This window comes from Emiliania huxleyi, assembly GCF_000372725.1.
Source record: "Emiliania huxleyi CCMP1516 unplaced genomic scaffold EMIHUscaffold_73, whole genome shotgun sequence".
NCBI classification, from domain to species: domain Eukaryota; phylum Haptophyta; order Isochrysidales; family Noelaerhabdaceae; genus Emiliania; species Emiliania huxleyi.
Window position 1 is genome coordinate 251,262 of NW_005196528.1, and position 21,003 is coordinate 272,264.

At 67.5% G+C, this 21,003-nt stretch overlaps 5 protein-coding genes across 5 annotated transcripts; 3 read left to right on the plus strand and 2 right to left on the minus strand.

Annotated features, from left to right (window-relative positions):
* Nucleotides 1-8,683: 8,683 nt before the first annotated feature.
* EMIHUDRAFT_217293 (alcohol dehydrogenase) lies at nucleotides 8,684-10,542 on the plus strand (the record flags this gene model as incomplete). The annotated part of the gene is made up of 7 exons (XM_005760952.1): nucleotides 8,684-8,842; nucleotides 8,933-9,087; nucleotides 9,338-9,579; nucleotides 9,828-9,880; nucleotides 9,952-10,076; nucleotides 10,146-10,260; nucleotides 10,384-10,542. The coding sequence occupies 7 exons, from the start codon at nucleotides 8,684-8,686 to the stop codon at nucleotides 10,540-10,542; spliced, it is 1,008 nt and encodes a 335-aa protein (XP_005761009.1).
* Nucleotides 10,543-11,671: 1,129 nt separating this feature from the next.
* EMIHUDRAFT_105964 (hypothetical protein) lies at nucleotides 11,672-12,889 on the plus strand (the record flags this gene model as incomplete). The annotated part of the gene is made up of 1 exon (XM_005760953.1): nucleotides 11,672-12,889. The coding sequence occupies one exon, from the start codon at nucleotides 11,672-11,674 to the stop codon at nucleotides 12,887-12,889; it is 1,218 nt and encodes a 405-aa protein (XP_005761010.1).
* Nucleotides 12,890-14,051: 1,162 nt separating this feature from the next.
* Nucleotides 14,052-15,551, minus strand: EMIHUDRAFT_217295 (hypothetical protein; the record flags this gene model as incomplete). Its single annotated transcript, XM_005760954.1, has 6 exons — nucleotides 14,052-14,097; nucleotides 14,163-14,404; nucleotides 14,951-14,989; nucleotides 15,266-15,313; nucleotides 15,386-15,409; nucleotides 15,513-15,551. 6 exons carry the CDS (start codon nucleotides 15,549-15,551, stop codon nucleotides 14,052-14,054), a joined length of 438 nt encoding a protein of 145 aa, XP_005761011.1.
* Nucleotides 15,552-15,716: 165 nt separating this feature from the next.
* EMIHUDRAFT_453035 (hypothetical protein) lies at nucleotides 15,717-17,739 on the minus strand (the record flags this gene model as incomplete). Its single annotated transcript, XM_005760955.1, has 8 exons — nucleotides 17,274-17,739; nucleotides 17,119-17,202; nucleotides 16,799-16,876; nucleotides 16,617-16,656; nucleotides 16,442-16,545; nucleotides 16,050-16,142; nucleotides 15,870-15,961; nucleotides 15,717-15,789 (listed from the first exon to the last, which is right to left on the minus strand). Exons 1-8 carry the CDS (start codon nucleotides 17,730-17,732, stop codon nucleotides 15,717-15,719), a joined length of 1,023 nt encoding a protein of 340 aa, XP_005761012.1. The 5' UTR covers nucleotides 17,733-17,739.
* An 868-nt stretch (nucleotides 17,740-18,607) lies between these two features.
* On the plus strand, nucleotides 18,608-19,552 carry EMIHUDRAFT_217298 (hypothetical protein; the record flags this gene model as incomplete). The annotated part of the gene is made up of 3 exons (XM_005760956.1): nucleotides 18,608-18,821; nucleotides 18,983-19,158; nucleotides 19,511-19,552. The coding sequence occupies 3 exons, from the start codon at nucleotides 18,608-18,610 to the stop codon at nucleotides 19,550-19,552; spliced, it is 432 nt and encodes a 143-aa protein (XP_005761013.1).
* Nucleotides 19,553-21,003: the final 1,451 nt, after the last annotated feature.

Consider the following 21,003-nt stretch of genomic DNA (forward strand, 5'->3'; position numbering starts at 1 on the left):
TCCAGCCCCGGCGCATCCCCCCGAGCGGCGCCACCCCCCCCCATCCCCCACGCCCGTCTCCCCGCTCTACGCAGCCCACGCGCATCAACAGCTGGCCATGCCCATGAGTGAACTTGAGCGCGCACACGCCTCTCCACGCTAGGCCGCCTACGCGCAGCTGCAGCGCACCGCCGACCTCTTCCTCCGCACCGCCAGGTCTGCCCCGGCCACGCGGCTGCAGCTCGAGCCGGACCAGCTGGCCGCGCTGCGCGGGCCCTCTAGCGACCGTACGAGGTGCGGCGAGGGAGCGGTGCGCCTCCTCTGGGAAGGGTCTCGGAACGCGCCTCTAGGCTGCTCGCCAAGCTCTGCTGCGCGCTCGACGAGCCCCTCGCCGCCTACGAGCATGTGCGGGCGCGCTGCGCCGCGCCCGGCCCGCGCGAGGCCGCCTCGTGTACGAACGGTGGGTCATCCAGTCATGCATTCCTCAGCAGGCGCTCTGCGCGCACGCGCCGCGCGAGCCTGCCTCGTGGGCGCTCTTCCATTGCGTTGCGGCGCGCGCGAGACTCAAGCGGCCCGACGAGCGATTGACTTGTGACTCGTTCCCTCTCACCGGCCTCGTACACCTGTCGGCGGTGCGTCACAGGCCAGACGAGCGGTGGACACTCCGCCTGCTGCTCAAGCACCAGGACTCGCCGCCGATCACGCTCGCCGTCGCGCACCGCTGCCTCATGGCGGAGCTGCGCGGGCGGGGGCAGGCGCTTGCCCTGTGGACGGCGTCTCTTCACGCGTGCCGCTTGTGAGATCAGGCGCGCTCCTTCGACATGGCGGTCGGCGAGTACCACGCGCTGCACGCTCGCCGCCCGTCCGAGCCGCTGCTGCCGCTCTGCCTCGCCGCCTGCAAGCTGCAGGAGAGCTTGTCGCGCAAGAGCAAGAGCGCGACGCGCGGCCACGCCGCGCTGGTCGCCGCTTCGTGGCTCAGCGTCTACGCGCAGACGCGCAGCGCCACGCACCCGCAGGAGCGAAGACAGCACCACCACCACCCCAACCCCCTCACACACCTCGCACACCTCACACACCTCACACACATCACACACACACACACACACACACACACACACACACACACACACACGCACACACACACACACACACACACACACGCACACACACACACACGCACACACACACACACACACACACACACGCACACACACACACACGCACACGCACACCGCGCGCGCGCGCCGCGCGCGCCACCCCCTTCTCGCACGCCGCAGCCGCCGCTGCAGCTGCTGACGCAGCCTCTCGCCCTCCTCCTCCTCCGCAGGAGGTTGCGTACAACTTTGGCCGCGCGTACCACCACCTCGGACTCACGCACCTCGCGGTGCCGTACTACATCCAGGCCCTCCTCGCGCGCCCCGCCGCTGAGTGTGTGTGCGGGAGAAGCCATCACCTCACCCCTCCCGCACCGGCATCCAGGCCCTGCTCGCGCCACCCGCCCCGGCCTCCGCCGACGCGGGCGCCGCCGGCCCCACTGAGGAGGGCGGGCAGGACGTCTCCCGCGAGGCGGCCTACAACCTCGTGCGCATCTTCCGCGCGAGCGGCAACCACGACCTCGCGCGCGAGCTGACGCGCGCCTTCCTCGCCATGTGAGCTCAGTGGCACTGCCAGTCCTCACTGGCTCCCGGTGGCCATGGCTCCTGTCCTATGCGTGGGCCTCTAATGAATGGCGTGAAAAGAGAAAGAAGGCCTCAGTGGCACTGGCAGTGCGCAATGTACCGTTCTGAAAAAGCATAAGGCCCGTCTCTGTCTCGGCCGACCCCACTGTGTACGCACACGTACTCCGTAGACACCTCTAGACGTACTGTACTGTATGCACACACGTACACTGTATACACAATACACACACGTACAGTAGCCCGCTAAAAATAAAATATCGATAAGAGTACGTGTATTCGCGGCAGAGAGAGTCTTCTGAAATACATAACTTGCGACTGCGTTGCGCTCAATCAAAAGCCACTGCTGCTCCTTCGCTTCCGCCGCGGCTGAGCCGGGCGTCGAGGGCCAAAACTGCCAAGTGAGAGCCCGCTCCGAGCGATCTCCAGCGTGCTGTCTCGCTCTGAGGGGAGCGAGGGCGCGCCGGCGCTCTCCCGCCGCTCGGCTGCCGACTGCGGGGCGAAGTGCGGGTTGCATGGGCCACCGGGCCGCCGGAAGGGGCGCGCCGCCGCGGAGGGAGCCTATGGCGAAGTGAAGGTCTTCACACGCATGGAGTCGCGGGTCGACGGGGTGCGCCCCTCGCAACTCCACGTCCGAGGGGCCCAGGAGCGCCACGGCGTTCATAGTGCAAAGCCCATGCGGCCGGGTGGGTGAACGGTGTGTGTGGGTGGGCGGTGTGTGGGTGAGTCTGCGCAAGGAACCTGCAGCCGCCGCGCGCCAAAGGGACGAAGGGCGTCCCTCTCCTGATCGGCAATGCCGCCGCCGCCGCCGCCGCCGCCGCCGCCGCCGCCGCCGCCGCCGCCGCCCGCCGCCGCCGCCGGAGCGCCCGCCGCCTCCGTCGCCTCCGTCGCCTGCGCCTCCCACAGACGGTCCAGCAGCGCGAGCAGTGGCGGCTCGCCGGCTTGCTGCGCGCCCGAAACGGCTGCTGTAGCCCGCGGCGCCGCCCCCGCCGCCGCACCCGCCGCCGCCGCACCCGGCCCCGCCGCAACCGCCTCCGCCGCCTCCGCCGCCGCATCCTCCGCCTCTTCCGCCTCTTCCGCCGCCGCCGCCGCCTCCGCCGCCTCCGCCGCCCTGGCTCGCTCCACCGCCTCGGCATGCCGCCACGCGTTGGCGCGGCTCGTCAGCTTGGCGCCGTCGGGTGCCACGTAGCGGTGCAAGTACCTCGGCCTACGTCGCGAAGGAAGAGTCAGCTAAGTCAGAGTCAGCCAAGTCGAGGCGTCTCTCGTGCCGTGTGTCTCCGGAGCATCGCGCTAGTACACGGGCTATCTAGGCCTTGAGATCTGGGGAGATCTGGGGAGATCTGGGGAGATCTGGGGAGATCTGGGGAGATCTGGATCTGTCTTCCGCATCTAGGCGGCCTCTTCCTGCCGTCCTTGTAGTCTGGGTAGACCCGACGCACCGCCTCAGCCACGTACCCAGCAGGCAGCAGCCCTTGGTCCGCCGCCAACGCCGCGGCCAGACCCTCTCCGCCGCCCGCGCCGCCCGCGCCGCCGTCAGCTTCACCTCCACTGCCGTTGCCACCGCTCCCAACGCCTCCGCCGGCAGCGCCGCCGCCCCCGCCCCCTCCACCGCCCTCGCCGCCCTCGCCCCCTCCCGCCCCACCGCTCGGCGGCGCTTGGGCGGCGGAGGGCGGCGCGCCCGGCTGCGGCGAGACGAGCGCGTCGATGAGAGCAGCGAGCTCGTCGCAGTCGTGAGGCGGGACGACCCTCCCCTCCGCAACGCGGCGCCGCCTCCGCTCCTCGGCCGTGAGACCGCAGCTGTGCTGGTCGACGACGGTGCCGCGCTGGTCAAGCCTGCGGCCGAGCTCCCCGCGGCAGCAGGCGCACTCCTGCGGGAGGAGGACGGGAGGATGAGGAGGGAGGCGTCTCCGCACACGCGCCTTGGCCGATGGCTAACCAACCACTCGAATGACTAGCTAGCTCAGGAGCTGCTTCCTGCATGGCGTCGACGGCGGCCGCGCGCCGCGCCTCGTCCGCCGTAGACTCACGAGAGCCGTCCGCCTCCCGGCCGCCCTCCGCGCCCCGCGCGCGCGCCCCCTCCGCCGCCGTGCCGGCCCCGCTCCTCCCCCGCGCCCCTCTGCCGCCGCCGCTCGCGCCGCCGCCGCTCGTGCTGCCCCTGCTCGACCCGCTGCCGCTCGACCCGCTGCCGCTCGAGCTGCCATCGCTCGAGCTGCCATCGCTCGAGCTGCTCTCCTCGGCGACGCCGGCCCAGCCTCGGGAGGATGGGTCCCCGCCCCTCGCGCCGCCGCCCTAAGGAAGAAACACCGCGACCGCCGCTCAAGAAGAGGGCAGCTGCCGGCACGCGGCGCCCCTCTCGCGTCGCGCGCCTCGTCGGCATCTCCGCACGCGGCGCGAGCGGCCTGTGCCATGAAGGCGGCAGAGTCAGGGCGGTGCGGGAGTCCGAGGGCGGTGGACGTGGCGCCGTGCAGCGGGGGTGCAGCGGGGGTGCAGCGGGGGTGCAGCGGGGTGCAGCGGGGTGCAGCGGGGTGCAGCGGGGTGTCAAACTGCTCGCGTGTCTGCTCGAGAGCCGGCCGCAAGACACGGGCTCGTACCCCCCCCCCCGCCCCGCATCTAGGCCTCGAGGTACGGGGAGGTAGGGGGAGATTTGGGGAGATGAATGCCGCATCTAGGCGTGAGCGGCGTCGCTGGCAGCTCCTGAGGCGCGCGCCGGAAGGTCTCCGCCGCGGGCCGACCCCTCCCTGCGGGCTGGCGCGGGCAGCGAGTGCCTAGGGCATGAGCGCAGGGTGTGTGGACACCAAGCCTATACATCTACAGCGAGTACAGGTGCAACGTGTGAGCGGGGCCCTCGCGAGGTCTCGAAACGACTCGGACTCGCCGACACAAACAGCGGCAGGCAACCGAACAGGGCTCCTCTACATCGGGTGTGCATGCTCCGCATCTAGGAGGAGATGCGGCGCGAGCGGCCCTAGCCGGTGCAGCCTCCCGTCCGAAGAAAGGGCGACCTAATCTCGCGCAATCTCGGCTGATCTCGGGTCGTCTCGAGCCCCCCGCGGTCCGAGGGGGGAGGGCGGGGACCAGCGACGGCGGCCCGGCGGCGTCGGCAAGGACAGCGGCGCCAGCCAACGGCACCGCCCCGCCCGCGCACGCCGTCGCCGACGCAGCGAGCGAGCGCATCAGCCGCCGCTGCGGGTCGAGTGACCAGGGCAGGGGGGGCGGCGAGACGAGCTCGGCGTACGAAGGGCCTGCGCCGACCCCCAGCAGCACGCCTCGACCCTCCTCGCCTCCTCCTCCTCCTCCTCCTCCTCCGCCGCCGCCGCCGCCGCCGCCGCTGCCTCCGCCGCCTCCTCTTCCGCCTCCTCTTCCGCCACCTCTGCCGCCGCCTCCTCTTCCGTCGCCGCCGCCTCCCACCCTGTCACACACCCACCCCGGCTCGCAGCCGCCGTCTACTGGGAAAGCCCAGGCACGGCCCGTGCCTCGCTCGACAAACTCGACGGAGAGGGCATCGGCCGCGAAGCCAAGGAGGCCGCGCGGCTCCGGCCAACCGCCTAGGAGCCTACGGTGCGAGCACGCCACAGTGTCGGGGCGGGAGCACGGCCCCGCGCCGTCTGCTACGCGCCGTCTGCTAAGAGCACCGCGCGCATCCGCGGGCTCCGAAGGCGGCGAACACAGCAGACTACGGCTGGACCCGCGCACTAGCTGGAAGACAAGGAGGCGTGTGCGGCTTCTAGGCCCAGGACCAGCAGCGCTGACACTGAAGAAGAGACCCTCGGGGCGAGGCCGTGGCCGCGGCTCGGCCAAAGCTGCCGGCAGTCGGCGGCAGGTTCCACTGCTGCCGTGGCGCGCGCAAGCAGCGCACGTCGTAGAGGAGGAGAGAGTGCGGCGAGGCTAGGGCGACGAGGCCGCCCGCGCCGGCGCCGAGGCTGCCTCCGTACCCGCGCGCGGGCGGCGGCGTCGCCATGGCACAGAGGCCGTCCAGCTGCCTCCACGCAGGCCCGGCCTGCCGCGTGAAGGAGGGGGGAGATCGGGGGGAGATCGGGGGGGAGATCGGGGGGGAGATCGCGTGGGAGGGCACGCGAGATCACGCGAGAAGGGTAGTAGAGGGCGCGGGAGAGCGCGGGAGAGCGCGGGAGAGCGCGGGAGGTCGCGGGAGATCGCGGGAGATCGCGCGAGATCGCGACCACGCCTGCTCGAGGTCGAGCAGCAGCGTCGCGCGTTCGGCGGGGCCGGCGCGCAAGTCTGAGCAGTGCAGCGAGGCCCGTCCCGCGACGAGCAGCGTCCTCGGGTGCTCGCCGAACTCGGCGCTGCCCCAGCGAAGCGACGCGTCCGGCGGGGCCCTCCAGCGCGCCAGCTCGGCCTGCGGGCGGTCGGGGGATGCTCGGAGGAGCTGCTAGGTGCACCGGCCTCTCCAGCGCGCCAGACTGACGCGGCAGTGTCAGCGGGCAACGCGCCTTGTGTGTGTGTGTGTCTGTGTGCCGCTCCAGTGCGTCTCCCCGCCTCGCTGCCATCCACCCGTACCGCCTGGCGGTGTCCAACCGCCGGCCAGAACCGTGCTTTCCACCTCTCCAACTATCTAGATTGACCTGCCACGGCAGCCGCGCCGCCAAGCGCGGCTCCCTCCAGCCTGCGGTTCTGCCCGCCGGCGACGCAGACAGCGCCGCGGCGGCGGGCGGCAGCCGCTCGAGCCGCAGCACACTGAGGTGCCTACACAGGGAGGGCGGGGGACGGGTGTCGGTGCTCCATCTTGGTGTATCCGCCCGGAGCTGCAGCGCGCGGCGGCGCCCAGTCTCGAGAAGCGCAACCGCCTCGCCGGGCAGGCGCGGGTTGAGGGCGGCGTGCAGCACTCGACTCCCGAACGTGCTCACCGCTGCGCACGAGAGCGCGGCGTCGCTCGAGCCGCCGCCGCCACCGCCACCGCCGCCGCCGCCGCCGCCGCCGGCCGGCTGCACCCGCACGAAATGGAGCCAGTTGTGGCTCCGCGCGAGGCCGAGGCCGGTGCAGGCGCCGAGCGGCGCGACCGCCACTTGCCGAATCCGCCGGCCGGCGGGCAGGCTGAAGCCGCCGAGGCAGCGGCAGCCGCCCAGCCGATCTAGGCCGAGAAGCGCCAGCGAGTCGAGGCCTCCGCCCGACGCACTCAGCAGCAGCGCTCCTCCGCCGTCGCTCGGCGGAGCAAAGGCGCGGCAGCTGGCGACGCAATTCCCCGCAAACGCGTCCCAGCGCGCCTCAGCGGCCGCCGCCTCCCTCTCGTCGGCGACGAGCTCATCGACAAGGCTCGGCGGCGCGGCTGCGCCGGCGTCGGTCAGGCCCTGCAGCATGCGCTCGCGGTCGCCCGGTGGCGTCGCCGAGTCGCCGGCGCGCGCCGCGGCCGAACGCGCGAGCAGCCGCGATTGGCCGTGGACCACCGACACGCCGCGGCGGTCCTCGCCGGCGCCGGCGATTGCGCCGGCGGCGTCTGCCGCGGGCGGCCGCCCGAGCGGGCAGCGCACATACGGCAGCAGCGTGTGCGGGTTCTCGTGCAGCGGGAGCTCGGCGTGCGCGGCGGACCATGCGTCGCTCTCGGAGGTGTACGACCGCCCGATGGGCTTGCGGTAGCGGCGTGGCGCGGAGCCTGCCATGCCGCTGGTAAGAAAGAAAAGAAGAACGAACTCCGTTCTTTGTTTTTGAAATTCTTACAAAGCTTTTCTCTCTCTCTCTCCTCACTCATCTCTCGCTCTCTCTCTCTCTCTCTCTCTCTCTCTCTCTCTCTCTCTCTCTCTCTCTCTCTCTCTCTCTCTCTCTCTCTCTCTCTCTCTCTCTCTCTCTCTCTCTCTCTTTCTCTCTCTCTCTCTCTGACATTATAAACTACCGAAGTGCCTGCGTGAGGTTTTTGCAGATCTCTTCGGACCTTACGCCGCTCGAGCGCCTTCCCTCGACCGAGTGGCTTGCGGTTCGAAAGTCCAGCCTCGTTAGCTTAGTGGCAGAGCGTAGCACTTGTAATGCTAAGGTCGGGGGTTCGATCCCCTCACGAGGCTTTTTAGCCCCTGCTTGCGCTCTCCTAGTTCTCCTGCTCCTGACAAAAGGGACAGCGACAGGTTCGCAGCACTGTCACTGGGTGGACTCCCTATTCCACTGGCGATCTCTCTCGACTAGCGACCTTCCTCCGGCTTCTCACAGTCTCTCACTATCACGGGCACACTGACAGAGGCGGCCAAGGCTCACGCCGTGCTGGGTGGCAGGGGCGGTGATAGGAGTCTCCCACTCTGTGGGCTTCGCTAGAGGTGCTTGAAGGGGAAAGGGGAAGGGGCTGTGTGTCTGTGCATGTGTGTGTGTGTGTGTGCATGTGCATGTGTGTGTGTGTGTGTGTGTGTGTGTGTGTGTGTGTGTGTGTGTGTGCATGTGTGTGTGTGTGTGTGTGTGTGCGTGTGTGTGTGTGTGTGTGTGTGCGCGCGCGTGTGTGTGTGTGAGTGTGTGTGTGCGGGCGCTGTGCAAGCCGCCCTGAACGACCACAATGATGAGCGCGCCCGAGCACCGAAGCGCCGCGAGCGCCGGCGAGCACCGCCGCCCGCGCCTTGGTCTTATAAATAAATAGAGCAGTCATCTCCAGGGAGAGATGGGCGACGCACATGAACACAGAGGGACAGTGCGCACCCCGCCCCGCTCGCAGGGCGTGCATCACACAGGTGGACTGTGTGACTCCTCGGGTTTCTGGGACTCAGAGGTGTGCTAGTCGCTATTCTCCGACAATTCCGACATGTCTGACGGGCAGTTCGGGCTCGAGCGGTCGCGGTCGCGGCCAGCGTGTGAGGCCTGGCTAGGGTTGCCGGGCGAGAGCTCGACGCCTCGACCCACGCGCCGGAGCGCGCGTGGTGCTTGAGCAGCCGGGCGGTCGCCGCAGCCACCTCGAAGGGTAGCTCGTCGAGCCACTCGCCGAATGTGCCCTCGTCCTGCGCCGCAGCGAGGAATTGCTCAAAAAAAGAAAAGAGGTAAAATTCTTTTGCCGGCGCGCTTTTCGCGCATTTTCATCGCTCGGCTGCACTTCATCCCTTTCCCTCATGGGCAACCTCGTCAGCAGCAAGCAGGAATCGCCTCCGCCGCTGCCTCGCGTCATCTCGTCTTCGAGCTGGGAGCTCCGAGCGCGCCCAAACGGCCTTGTCTCCGTCGACGACTTTGCGCTGCAGGAGCAGATCGAGATCGACACCGAGCTGGACGAGGTGCCGGCTCTCCCACTCCAGCCCTGCATTCGCTCGCAAATCCGCCTTCGCCCGCCTCCGCGTCGCAAGAGGTCACTCTCTTCGCCGCAGGGCGAGGCGCTGGTCCAGGTGGAGATGCTCTCGGTCGATGCCTTTCTGCGCACGATGCTGGACGAGAAGGCGTACCACGGCGCAATCTCCCTCGGCGACACGCTCCCCGCCGTCGGCTACGGTCGCGTCATCGCCTCGGCCTCTCCCAAGGCAAAGTCTCTCCCTCCTCTCTCTCACCCACTCGCTCGCTCGTTCTCAGTCACTCGCTCCCACTCACCTCGTCCCCTCTTGTGCGTCCAGCTCCGGCCCGGCTCGCGCGTGATGGGCATGCTCGTCGGCCTAGATGCGCAACACAGATCCGCGTCGTCCGCCTCGCTCTCGAGAGGAGACGTACTCCGCTGTACTCAGCGGTGATAACTGCCCGTGTAGTCACTGCCGCGTCTTCACTCGGGAGTGTTCATGCAGGCTCGGCGCGTGCACGGTCGCCAAGCTGAGCGCCGAGCAGGCGGCGATGCTGATGCCGATGATCTCGCTGCCGGGCGTGCCCCCCACCGCCTTTCTCGGCATCCTCGGGATCACGAGCGGCATCACCGCCTGGGTCGGGGTGCACGCCGTCGCACGGCCGCCCCGCCGCGGCGAGACGGCGCTGGTGAGCGGAGCGACGGGCGCGACGGGCAGCGTGGCGGCGCAGCTGGCAAAGGTGGCGGGTGCGCGCACCATCGGCGTCGCCGGGGGCCCCGCCAAGGCGGCCTGCTGCACCGGCACTCTCGGGCTCCGGCACTTCCTCGACCTTTCCTCGACCTTCCCCGGACCTTTCCCAGGCGGCCTACTGCACCAGCGCTCTCGGGCTGGCGGGCTGCGTCGACTACAAGGCGGAGCGGCCGGCGGGCGAGCTCGACGCCCGGGCGGGGTCGCTCCCTCGACCTTTCCGGGACCTTTCCTCGACCCTTCCTAGGCGAGCAGCTCGACGAGCTCTGCCCGGACGGGATCGACTTCTACTTCGACACGGTGGGCAGAGACGCCGGACGCCGATCCCGAACTGGCACTCGAGACGACGCAGATCTGTCGCACGAGATTAGGTGGGCGGCCCGCTCCTCGACGAGGTGCTGAAGCGGCTCAACCGCGGCGGGCGCGTCGTCATCTGCGGCGCGTCGTCGCAGTACAACGGCAACCTCAACGTGGGCACCGTGCGTGGCCCGAGCGAGTGCCTCCAGCCGGCGGAGCGCGGCGGCGGCGATTACTTCATCACTTACTCGAGTGGATGATGAATTAGGTACCTCAAGCTGGCGGAGCGCGGCGCTAGCATGGTCGGCTACAATGTGCTCTTTTACATGCACAAGCTGCCGTTCGCCATCCTGCACTTGCTCTGGCTCCGCTGGCGGCGCAAGGTGGCGCTCGCCGAGCAGGCACCGCATCAGCAATGAATCTGCATGGAGAGATGGGCAGTATGAAGAGTAGCTTTTTGCGACCCGGCAGCGGCAGCACCTCACGAGTCAGTGACGAATCATCAGGTCGAGCGCGGCATCGGCGGCTTTGGTCCGGCGATGGTCAAGATGTTCACCGGAGGCCACATCGGCAAGTTGCTCGTCGAGGTGGCGGAGGGCGGCGAGGCCGCGGTTTCGGCCGTCGGCGCCACGCCGACGCAGGCAAAGGCGGTCAAGCTCGCGTGAGAGGTTTGCCCGGTTTGGGGCACCGTCGATTGGGCGGTTGGCAAAACCCCACCCGGCCCCTCCCGAGTATTGGTCTACCGGGCAGTACATAACGGTATGTGTGGTATTGAGTCGGCGCGCGAGAGATTCACGCGCGCAGCTGCAGGGGCCACATGTTTTTTTCGTGTTAGTTAATTTACCCGCGTGCTGGCGAATCAGGAAAGTGGAAAGGCGGCCGGAGGGGGAGCGGTCGGGCTGGGGCGTGGGGGTGGGGGGAGCGCGGAGATCAGATGCCACTCTCGAAAAACAACATTGTGGTCGCAGGTGTCGGGACTGCGACTGGCGCGAGGAAGAGAAGTTCGTTCAAGAGGGGGTCGTCGCTCCTGGGCTCGAGAGCTGTGTGTATTGGTTGAGTGAGTTTGTTGCTTTGTTCCCGCCATGATGCATGACGCATGAGCGCGTCGATCCGAGCGGCCCACAACACCGTTGATGCTCTTTTTTGTGTCTCGCGCCTTGCGGGGGGGGAGCGGAAAGGAGGAACCTTCCCAAGAGCACCACTCTTGGAGCACCTTTTTGATAGATAGAGAAAGAAAGCGAACGACTGGGCTTGTCTCCGGCGGCCCGCTTAAAGGGCTCCTTGCCTAGGTATAATGTTCTGAAGGGTAGCGCCGAGCTATGTTCGTCGCGTTCGGTCTCGTTGCACGTGCTCTCTTTGATGCTGTCTTGGCGTTGTCGTCGCGTCCTCTCCCGTCTCCCCCGTTCGTCGTGCCCCGTCGATTCGATCGTACGTCCATTTGTCTTCGCCCTTTGTGGGGGGCTGCGGGCTGGGCGCGACCTGGGGGTAGTCTGTGTTCTCGAGTGGTCTGGCGCGCGGCGCTCTGAGTGAGGCAGCCTGCACAGCTCCTGCTAATCTCAGAAGTTAAGAAAACCAGCTTTTAATATTTAATAGTAGATCCCTATCGAGGGGAATCCACACGCCGCGCGCGCACACACCGGTAGATAGCTACAACCGCTTAGTTAGTTAGTTAGGAAGGTGAAGAACAGCCAGGCTCGGACTGACCGGTGACCGACCGTCACGCTCAGAGTCACGGCCGCCGCGATCTCGTGACACGTGTCAACCACGTTTCCCCTGCACCTGTGCAACGCGACGATGCTGCGAGCACCCCACCCCGCCGCCGCCGACCCGCGTCCGACGCGGACCACCGGGGCGCCGCCCGTCCGCCGTGTCCTGCTCTTTAGCGTGGGCAACGGCCTGCACAACCAGCTGATGTCCCTTGTCGATGGCATGGTCGTGGCGCGGCGGTACCGCTATGAGGCCGTGCTGCCGACGATGTGGGGCGGCATGGGCGTCAGGGCAGAGAACCGGTCTCAGCCCCTCGGCTTTGAGCAGCTGTACGACGCTCCGCATTTCGCAGCCTGTCTGCTGCGCGCTGCTCGTCTCCGAGTCCTCTCGGAGCTGCCCTCGGGCTACATTGCGCGCCGAATCAATGCCACGCGGCTGACGGGGCGCAAGGTGAACGACCATGCAAATGGCAACCTGGCCGCCTTTGAGCAGGCGCTCGCGGCGGCGAGTCAGCCTCTCCCCGCGGCGGGAGTCGCGGTCGACATCGGTCGCTTCTACGCGAGGTGGTGGTACGCTCCGGACGACGCCGAGGGCTTTGCGAGCCGGCGCGTGGTCTTGGGGTGCCTGAGGCCGGCGCAGAGCGTCGCCAGCGCGGTGTCCAAGGTGCTGTCGGGGCTGCGCGCGCGGTTTCCCTTGGGCTACACCACCATCCACCCGAGGCTCGAGCCCGACTGGCGCGCGCACTGCGCGGCGCACCCGTTGCACGACTGTCTGGTGGATGAGGCGGAGTGGGCCTCGCGGCTGAGCAGGCGCCGGTCGCTGGGGCCTGGGCCCGGGGCGTCGGCGCTCTACGTAGTGGGCGGCGCGAGGTACGACCCACGGCCGTTCCGCGCGCGCAACCTTAGCTCCGTCAGCAAGTACGACTTTGTCTCGCGCGAGGACCTCGTGCCCTTGCGGTACGCCTCGTCGCTCGCGGCCGTCGACTTCTTCGTCGCGCTGGAGGCGGACATGGCGTACGGCTACATGTGGTCGTCCATGGACGTGATCCTCTTCGAGGCGCGACGGTACGCCTGCCGGCCGATGGAGCCGATCCATCTCCTTCGAGGCGATTGGGTGAGGGTCGTCTCCAAGTGGACCCGCTCCTACTTTTACTATGGACTCGACGACGCGCTTCGCCACCTTGGGCGGGCGCCGGCCTGCCGGCCTCGGCCCGGTGGACACGGCGGGGCGCGAGGCCGCCGGTTAAGAGCCGGGCACTCTCGGGATGTGCCACAATCTCGCCAGGGTCTCTCGAGTACGCGTTGAAAAAATAGGGGTCAGAACCAGCCCTGTGTCTGGACGATTTTTTGCGCTATCTCCCCGTATCTCCCTGCGACGGTGTATCAGTCGCCTTATGCCACCGTTGCGTATCAGTCGCCTTATGCCACCGTTGCATATCCGGATATGCAACGGTGGCATAAGACGACTGATACATCGTCGCAAAACTGCATTCACTGGGTCGTGCGGAGATATATGCATCCGGTCTGGGTACCGGCGGATAGCAGGTGAACGCTAAGGTGGGTTTCGAACCAGTGACAACGCCCGTCTGGGGTTTTTGCGCCGAGTCGAACTGCGGGATTCGAACTCGAGACCCAATGCAGTTTTGCGACGGTGTATCAGTGGATATGCAACGGTGGCATAAGGCGACTGATACACCGTCTTGCATATCCGGATATGCAACGGTGGCATAAGGCGACTGATACACCGTCGCACTCCCTCTATCTCCGCGTATTTCCCTCTATCTCCCTGTATCTCCCCGTATCTCCCCGTATGCGTATCTACCCGTACAGCGACGGGCGATCTCGAGCGTAATCCCCGAGGTATCTGACTCCCGTGGTGGATCTCCGTATCTCCCGGTATCTCGGTATCTCCCGGTATCCCGCGGTATTCCGCGGTATCCCGCGGTATCTCGCCGCGGATACCGAAAAAATCGTCCAGACCAGGGGGATGTCATAAGTTTCATTGACCGGTCTCATTTTGACCCGTGACTGCGCCGCTGGTCTGGTGGGAGTCGGTACACAGTCAGAGTACAGAGAGAGAGAGAGAGAGAGAGAGAGAGAGAGAGAGAGAGAGAGAGAGAGAGAGAGAGAGAGAGAGAGAGAGAGAGAGAGAGAGAGAGAGAGAAAGGTTTCGTGTGCGTAACAACTAACATGCGTCATGCGTCATGAAACAACATGCGTAAATAGTAAACACCAGCCATGCCATGCAGTGTATGCCCATGCGCCAAAAGCCAACACCCAACAAGGAACGTCATAAGCATGAACTCCCGCCGCGCGCCTCAGGGGCGCGCCGTGTGTAGAAGTGCGCCGCCGCCCGGAAGCGAGGCGTGCACGGCGCCCCTACGTCCCTCAGACGGGCACCCAAGGCCACATGCCACCGCCAGCCGGCATCACGCAGCCGACGTAGCGAGCGCGCGTTTGCCAGAGGTTTACGCGGCGCGCTGGAAGAGCAAGTCGTACCGCTCGCCGCCGCGCCTATGCTGAGGGGCGCGCGGTAACGAAGGTGACCTTTTCCACGACAGCCTACTCGATATGTCCACCTCACACTATTTCGGATGTCTCCAGAGAACAGTGGCAGCATTCTCGCCGCCACCAGCTTCTCCACTCGCCGTCCACCCCGGGGCACCATCTCGGCTACGACTCCCGCGAATCCCGGTCGATCTCGTCTAATCTCGCGCCAGACGCCGTCGAGCCCGGCGCCCTCGAAGTGGACGCCCTTCTGCGCGCCGCTGTCTGCGTTGGACGCGAAGGAGAAGAAGCGGCCCTTGTGGCCGGCCCGCTCCTGCCGTGAGGGAGGGGAGGGGGGGGAGGGCGGGTTGGGCGTTGGGAGGGCGGCAGGAAAGGCAGGTAGGGTGAGACGTCTCTCCGCACACGCAAGTTGAGGATGCGAGGGAGGGAGCGGAGGGAGGTGGGGTAGGCCCGCATCGCTAAACCGTGCCACGCGACGGTGGGCGTGAGTAGGCGTTTGCGCGTCTCGCTGCAGGTGTCGGCGGCAATCTCGGGTGTGTGTGATCTCGGGTGTGTGTGATCTCGGGTGTGGGTGATCTCGGGTGTGGGTGATCTCGGGTGTGTGTGATCTCGGGTGTGATCTCGGGTGTGGGTGATCTCGGGTGGTCTCGAGCACACGCCTGAGCGAGCACCGCCTCAGCCACCATCTCCGCCGTGGCGGCCGAGAGCGTCCAGCCGAGATGCCTAAGAAGAAAGCCTCACGAGTCCACAAACGGGGACGGCGTCTGAAGACGTGCGGCTCCTGTCCAGCCGAGGTGGCCTGAAACAGTAATCGCGACGGGGGGACTGAAACGGAGAGGCGGGGGGACGCGGGCCGCACTCCAGCCGAGACGCCCGTGGCCAGTGTTGTAGAAGACGCCTAGTGGCAGGAAGTGCCCAGAGATCTCGGGCCCCGATCCACGCCCACTTACTAGCGACAGGAGACGCGGCTGAGATCCGTAGAAGCGGGAACAGACGCTCTCACTGAGGCAGAAAGGGAAGAGGGCAGAAGTGGGGAGGGGGCGGAGAGAACAGAAGGGAGGGAAAAAGGCGCCTGGCTGCGCGCCCGCCCCGACGCGCGGCACCTCATCAAGGAATGAATGAGACTGATTTCGCCACAGCCAGTCTCTCTTCAGTGACGCCCGCCGACGCGCACCATCGACGGCATCATCGGCCGGAGCCCGGCCCACGGGGTGACGCTCACCTACGGGAAGGCTCTTGGAAGGCTCCTGCAAGGCTCCTAGACCGAGCCCGGCCAGCAGAGCGACGCTCTCACGGTCGACAGGTCGGGAAAGTTGTCCTACGACGGCATCAAGTGACACGCGGAGTCAGGGGGATGCGGACCACTTCGGGGTGTGTGAGCCGGAATGTGTGTACGTACTAGTACGGGGTCTCGTGCACACGCGACAGAACGGGTTCAGCTCAGTGGAGTGAGTACGCATATGCCGCGGTTGGGATGTGCACGGATCTGTGTCCCGCATCTAGAAGTTGTCCTCGCACCAGCGGATCAGCGGGTCGATGCGGTCCTGGCCGAGGTCAGCCGAGGTCAGCCGAGGTCAGCTGAGGTCAGCCGAGGTCAGCCGAGGTACAGCCGAGGGTGCCGCGAGTCAGCTCTCCTGCCGGATGTCATAGTTGTACCCGTTAAACTCAGCCGTGCCGGCGATGCGGAAGCGGTCGCTCCTACTCGCAGCCGACCTCGCGTCAACCTCGCGCAATCTCGCGGCGTCCCCGCGACGACGCGGCCGCTCCCGAGCCGCGACGTGACGATCTTTGCCTTGTCGTCCAGCAGCGAGACCCACGGCGCCGCGCGCTGGCTCGCCTCGTCCTTCATGTTGACGGTGATCGAGTAGCCCTTGACGGGGTAGACATTGACTCGGTCGCCTGGAGTCGCAGCGGGTCGAGATGCCCCCGACATCCGCCGAGGTTCTCCCGAGATTGACGGGGCGGTCGCCCAGCTGGGCCGCGAAGTCGCGCGAGCGGACGCCCGCGCAGACGACCACTCCGTCGAACGTCTCGCTCTGAGGGGCGCCGCTCTGCAGCACGGCAGGTGGCGTCAGGCGGGGTCTGCTCTCTCGGTGCACGGTGTCGTTGTCGGTCTGTGTGCGTCGGTCTGTGCTCGCGCGTGCGTGCGCGCGTGCGTGCGCGCGTGCGTGTTTGCGTGTGTGTGTGTGGTGAGAGAGGCCCTGAAGCGCGACCTACCCCTAGGGAGGCGTGAGAGCGACGACAGCTCGAGTCGTCTCGAGCCATCTCGGGCAATCCCAGGCCATCCCAGGCGATCTCGTGGGATCTCGTGGGATCTCGCAGGATCTCGCGGGATCTCGTGGGATCTCACCTCCCCCTCGCCGCGCGCGAGGACGACGTCGACGCCTCCAGCGTGGTGTGAGAGGCGCTCGACGGCCGTGCCGAGCTCGAAGTTGACGCCCTGCTCCTCGATGCCTACTCTCGGGGAGTGTCGGCGGGTGGGCAGGGGAGGAAGGCGGAAGTCCACCTCCCGTGCTTCTCGGTGCCGGTGGCCAGGCCGACGGTGTACCGGTGGATGTCGCCGGTCTGCGCGCGGGGACGTGGCCAGTAGGTAGGGCAGCTGAGGTAGGGCCGCAGAGCGCAGCCGCAGCAATAGCATGGGGGAGGTGGGCTTGGTAGGTTGGTGTGGGCCGGCTCGGGCGTCTCGGGCGGAGGGGCGTGGTCGCACAAAGTCGGAGGGCGTGAAGAAGCCGCCGACAAAGGCGCTGCTCTTGGTGGCGAGCGCGGGCTCGAGCTGGGCGATCTCCTGCGAGGGCGGCGGGGCGAGGTGAGTGTGGAGGTGAGGGAGGTGGAGGTGAGGGAGGTGGAGGTGAGGGAGGTGGAGGTGAGGGAGGTGGAGGCCTGGTGGAGGCGAGGGAGGCGGCGGCGAGGATGCTGGCGTCGAGGTGGTGGCGCTGGTGGCGGTGCTGGAGAGGCGGGGCTAGAGAGGGGGGCAATCGGAGGCAGAGCTCAAGAGAGGAGAGGTCAAGAGAGTGTGGCCAGGGCGGCCTCCGGGCTGACGGCGTGCCGCTCGAGACCGCCTTCGAGGTACAGCTTGGTCACCTCCGTGGCGTGCGCAAACTCCTTTGGGTCCTGAGTGCGAGAGACAATGGGAGAGAGAGTGGGAGGGAGAGTGCGAGGGTGCGAGGGAGAGTGCGACTGACCTCGTACACGTGGAGGATGCCGCGGTCCTCGCGGTTGAAGTCGAAGCCGTACGCCTCGGCGTGCTGTATCAGGAGCTCGCGCGCTGTGATGGCGAGCTTGACCGTGTCGATCGTGTTCGATCGATAGTTGGGTATCTGCGACACAAACTCGCTCATCCAGGAGAGCTTGTGCCACGACGGAGTCGGGTTCACGAGCAGCGGCGCGTCGCGCTGCGTCATCCACTTGATGCCCTTCAGGAGGGTGCTCCACGAGTTCCACACCTCGGCGTTGGATGCCGACAGCTGCCCGCCGTTGGCAAACGACGTCTCCATGGCCGCATAGCGGTGCCGGTCAAAGACGGTGACCTCAAATCCGCGAGCGAGGAGGGCCCGGGCAGTGGTGACACCTGTGATCCCAGAGCCGATGACGGCGATGCGCCGCATGTTGTGCCCAGCCGCGCACGGAGTTCTCCACGACATTGAGCAGTCGCGCCAAGCTTCCCAGGATGCAATTAATTGTTGTAATTCGTGGCTCGCTGAGAGACCCCTTGAATTTTAATTTGCATGAAACATGGACACCCTCCCCGCACTCCCCCCCCCCACCCCCCCTCTCGACACCCCATGCCTCTCGCCTTTCTTCACATCAGGCCGGCCAACCTGCAGCCAGCGGCCGAGGCGGTCGGAGGTGGCCAGGCTGGTCCTCAAGGCGGCGGAGTGGTCGCCGCAGTCGCACGAGCTCTTCCCGGAGGCGGCTCGCAAGCGGGCGGTCGAGGTGATGTGGCTGGGCTACCTGATCGCGTGGGACGAGGAGCGCTTCGAGGGCTGCGAGGGAGCGGCTCCGGAGCTGGCGGACGGACGTCTGGCGCGGCTTTGTGCTGCCAAAGGTTGCACGCGCTGGGCTGCTTCTCCTCCCTCTCCATTGCGCATTTTGGCTCCGGCACCACCGTCAAGCCGCTCGCGAGCCTAGCGGGCGCGCTCGACTGGTCGTGCGTCCACCTCTTCTTTGGAAACGAGCGGACAGAGGGCGAGGCTGCGGGCAAGTGCTGGGGGAGAGGAGCTGATTGCGACGTGCGGCGTGAGGCAGTCGCGCCAAGCTTCCCAGGATGCAATTGTGGTAATTCGTAGCTCGCGTGAGGGTCCCCTTATAATTTTAATTTGCATGAAACATACACATTGGGCTAAACCCCACCTGGCTTCCTCCCGCTAAATACAAAGGGCGCGACAAGTTCTCTCTTGCACCTCGAAGCGCAGGATTCCAACTTTTTGCGGGGTGAGGTATGGTAGGGTCGGCGCCAAAAGGGTGGGGGGGTATGGTCCTGGCCGCCGGAGGCGGCCTGCTCGACGGGTGGGGGGGTATGGTCAATCGCTGGAGCGGCCACGTTACAACAGGGTTCGAACCCAGTACACAGCCGCCGTACACAGCCGCGGACACGATGCCGACTCACGGCGGCCCCGGCCGCTTCGATACTGTCGCGGGCCTTCTCGCCGCGACGCCGCCTCAACTTCGGCTCCTGGACAGCTCGCTGCCCGACGACGCCGAGCGCGCCGCTGTGCGCAGCTGCTGCGCTGGTACGCTTGCGTCTTGCATCGCACAGCTCGACGCTGCGATTGCACCGCATGCCGTCCGCATGATGGACGGGAGGCTTCCGACAAGCGACGCTTTCCGTGGCGACGACCACGATCTCAGCAAGCTGAAGCCGCTCAAAACTGTCGCCACGATGGTCCTGCAGGACGGACCGAGCTCTATCGCGAGGCCTGCGCGAGTCTCGTCCACGCGCGCTCCACCTTCTTCTCGGACCTCAACGCGGCGCTCGATGCCGATGTCTTTGATTCTGCCTTTCGATTCAAATCGCCGTCGTGGCTCGCGAAGCGCGCGGGGCATGAGCTGTTGGCGCGCGTACCGCTCGTGCGCGTGCCTTTGGCCAGCTATGGCGCGGAGGGCGGCGTGCGATGGCGGAGGCGGAGGTGGCGCCAGCGGAGGCGGCGGAGGCGGAGGCCGTTCCAGCGGAGGTGACCATGGTTCCAGCGGAGGTGACCATGGTGGAGGCGGCGCCGGCGGAGACCGCGCCCGCGCCCGCGCCCGAGGTGACCATGGCGGAGGCGGCGCCGGCGGAGACCGCGCCCGCGCCCGCGCCCGCGCTCGCACCGGCCTGCGCCCGCGCCTGCGCCCGCGCCTGCGCCGGCACGCAAGGCCCTGGCGGCCTTTGCGGACATGCTCTGAGGGGTGAGCACGATTGCCGGCGGGTCACCTCGCGCAGACTGCATCGCGCGAACACGTGCCGCACGACCGGACGGCCTAACACGACGGTTACTGTCCCCCCCCGCCCGACGCAATCGCCGGATGGGAGGTAAGGTCCTCATCCTCACAGGGGTCGTCCTGTGCGCGTGGGGGGGTATGGTCGCGGCGCCAGGGCGCCGACGCTACCATACCATACCCCGCAAAAAGTCCGAACCCAGAAAGGCTGCCAACCTCCTCTCCCATCTGGCGCTTGCGTCGGGCAGCGTGGGCGCGGCATCCGGGACGGATGCGGGCCCTTCTCTCGCGGGATCGCTGGGAGCCGCTCGGCTCCCCACGCGCCGCCGAGCTGCGATGGCGCCACCGCAACGGCTGCCCCTCCTCGGCTCCCGCCCCGGGGCTGCCGAGATAGGTGCCCCGAGCCACCGTTTGCAACATCCGCGCGGAACGGCGGTGCTGCCGACGCCCCCCCGACCGGCAAACACCATGGGAAGGGCGGTGGTGAACGCTCCACCTCAGAAATGTCGTCGTCGTCGCGCAGTTCCCTTAAGTGACGTTCGGCGGCCGGCGGCGGCTGGCGCCAACAATCCGGATTTTCGTCTCTCGACGCGAAGATATGGTCCCGAGTCTCACTACTCGCCCCTCCATCCTGTAGGTCCGGACCTTGCCTGCTCAGTAGCCGCGATGAATCGTCGCCCTCATCGTCCGCGGTCATCCTTTCAGCCTCAAACGGGCCAAACGACTGTCTCGCCATCACCCATCTCGCCTCTCACGGTCGCGTCACACCTTCCCTCGTGCCGCGAGTAGGCGCGTGAGTGATGGCCCTGCCGCCAGGTACACGGCTACACCTCGGGACGCCGTGCTGAGACGGGTAGAGCCGCCCCGCGGGAGCAAAAGCCGCCTCGCGCGCCTCAGCCCGCCGGGCCCCTCGGCGGCCAGTGTGGGGTGGATACGGCGGTGATAAACCCCTCTGACAGCAGCGCCTCACGGCGTGGGCTGCGAGGTCACTCGGGGTGACCCAGGGGGCGGCGGGGGAGCAATCTCCCGCCGGAGCAGCGGGTGATATTCCCGCTACTCGCTCGAGTTTGAGGTGCGCCGCGCCTCGCCTGTGTTGCCTTCCCGGCCGCCCCAGCCGCCCTCACCGTTCCTCATCCCCTCCCCCACCCCCTCCCCCTCAGGCTAGGCCCTCGCCACCGCCGCTGCCGCTGTCTCCGCCACAGCCGCCGCCGTTTCCCTCCCCCCCACCCCCTCCGACGCCGTCGCCTCCGCTGCTCCCGCCACCACCGCCGGCCGCCTCAGCTCTCCCTCGCCCACCTCCCACACACCACCAACGCCCTCCGCGCGTCCCCGCACGCCGCCTCCGCGCCCCCACGCCCCCACGACGACCTCCCGCCCCGCCCTCCCCGCGTCTCAGACCCTTGGCCGTGCTCCGCTCGGGGCGACTCGGCGCCGCCATCGCGAGCACGCCGCCCTCGCCGCCGCCACCTTCCCCCCCGCCGCCATCCCCACCGCCGC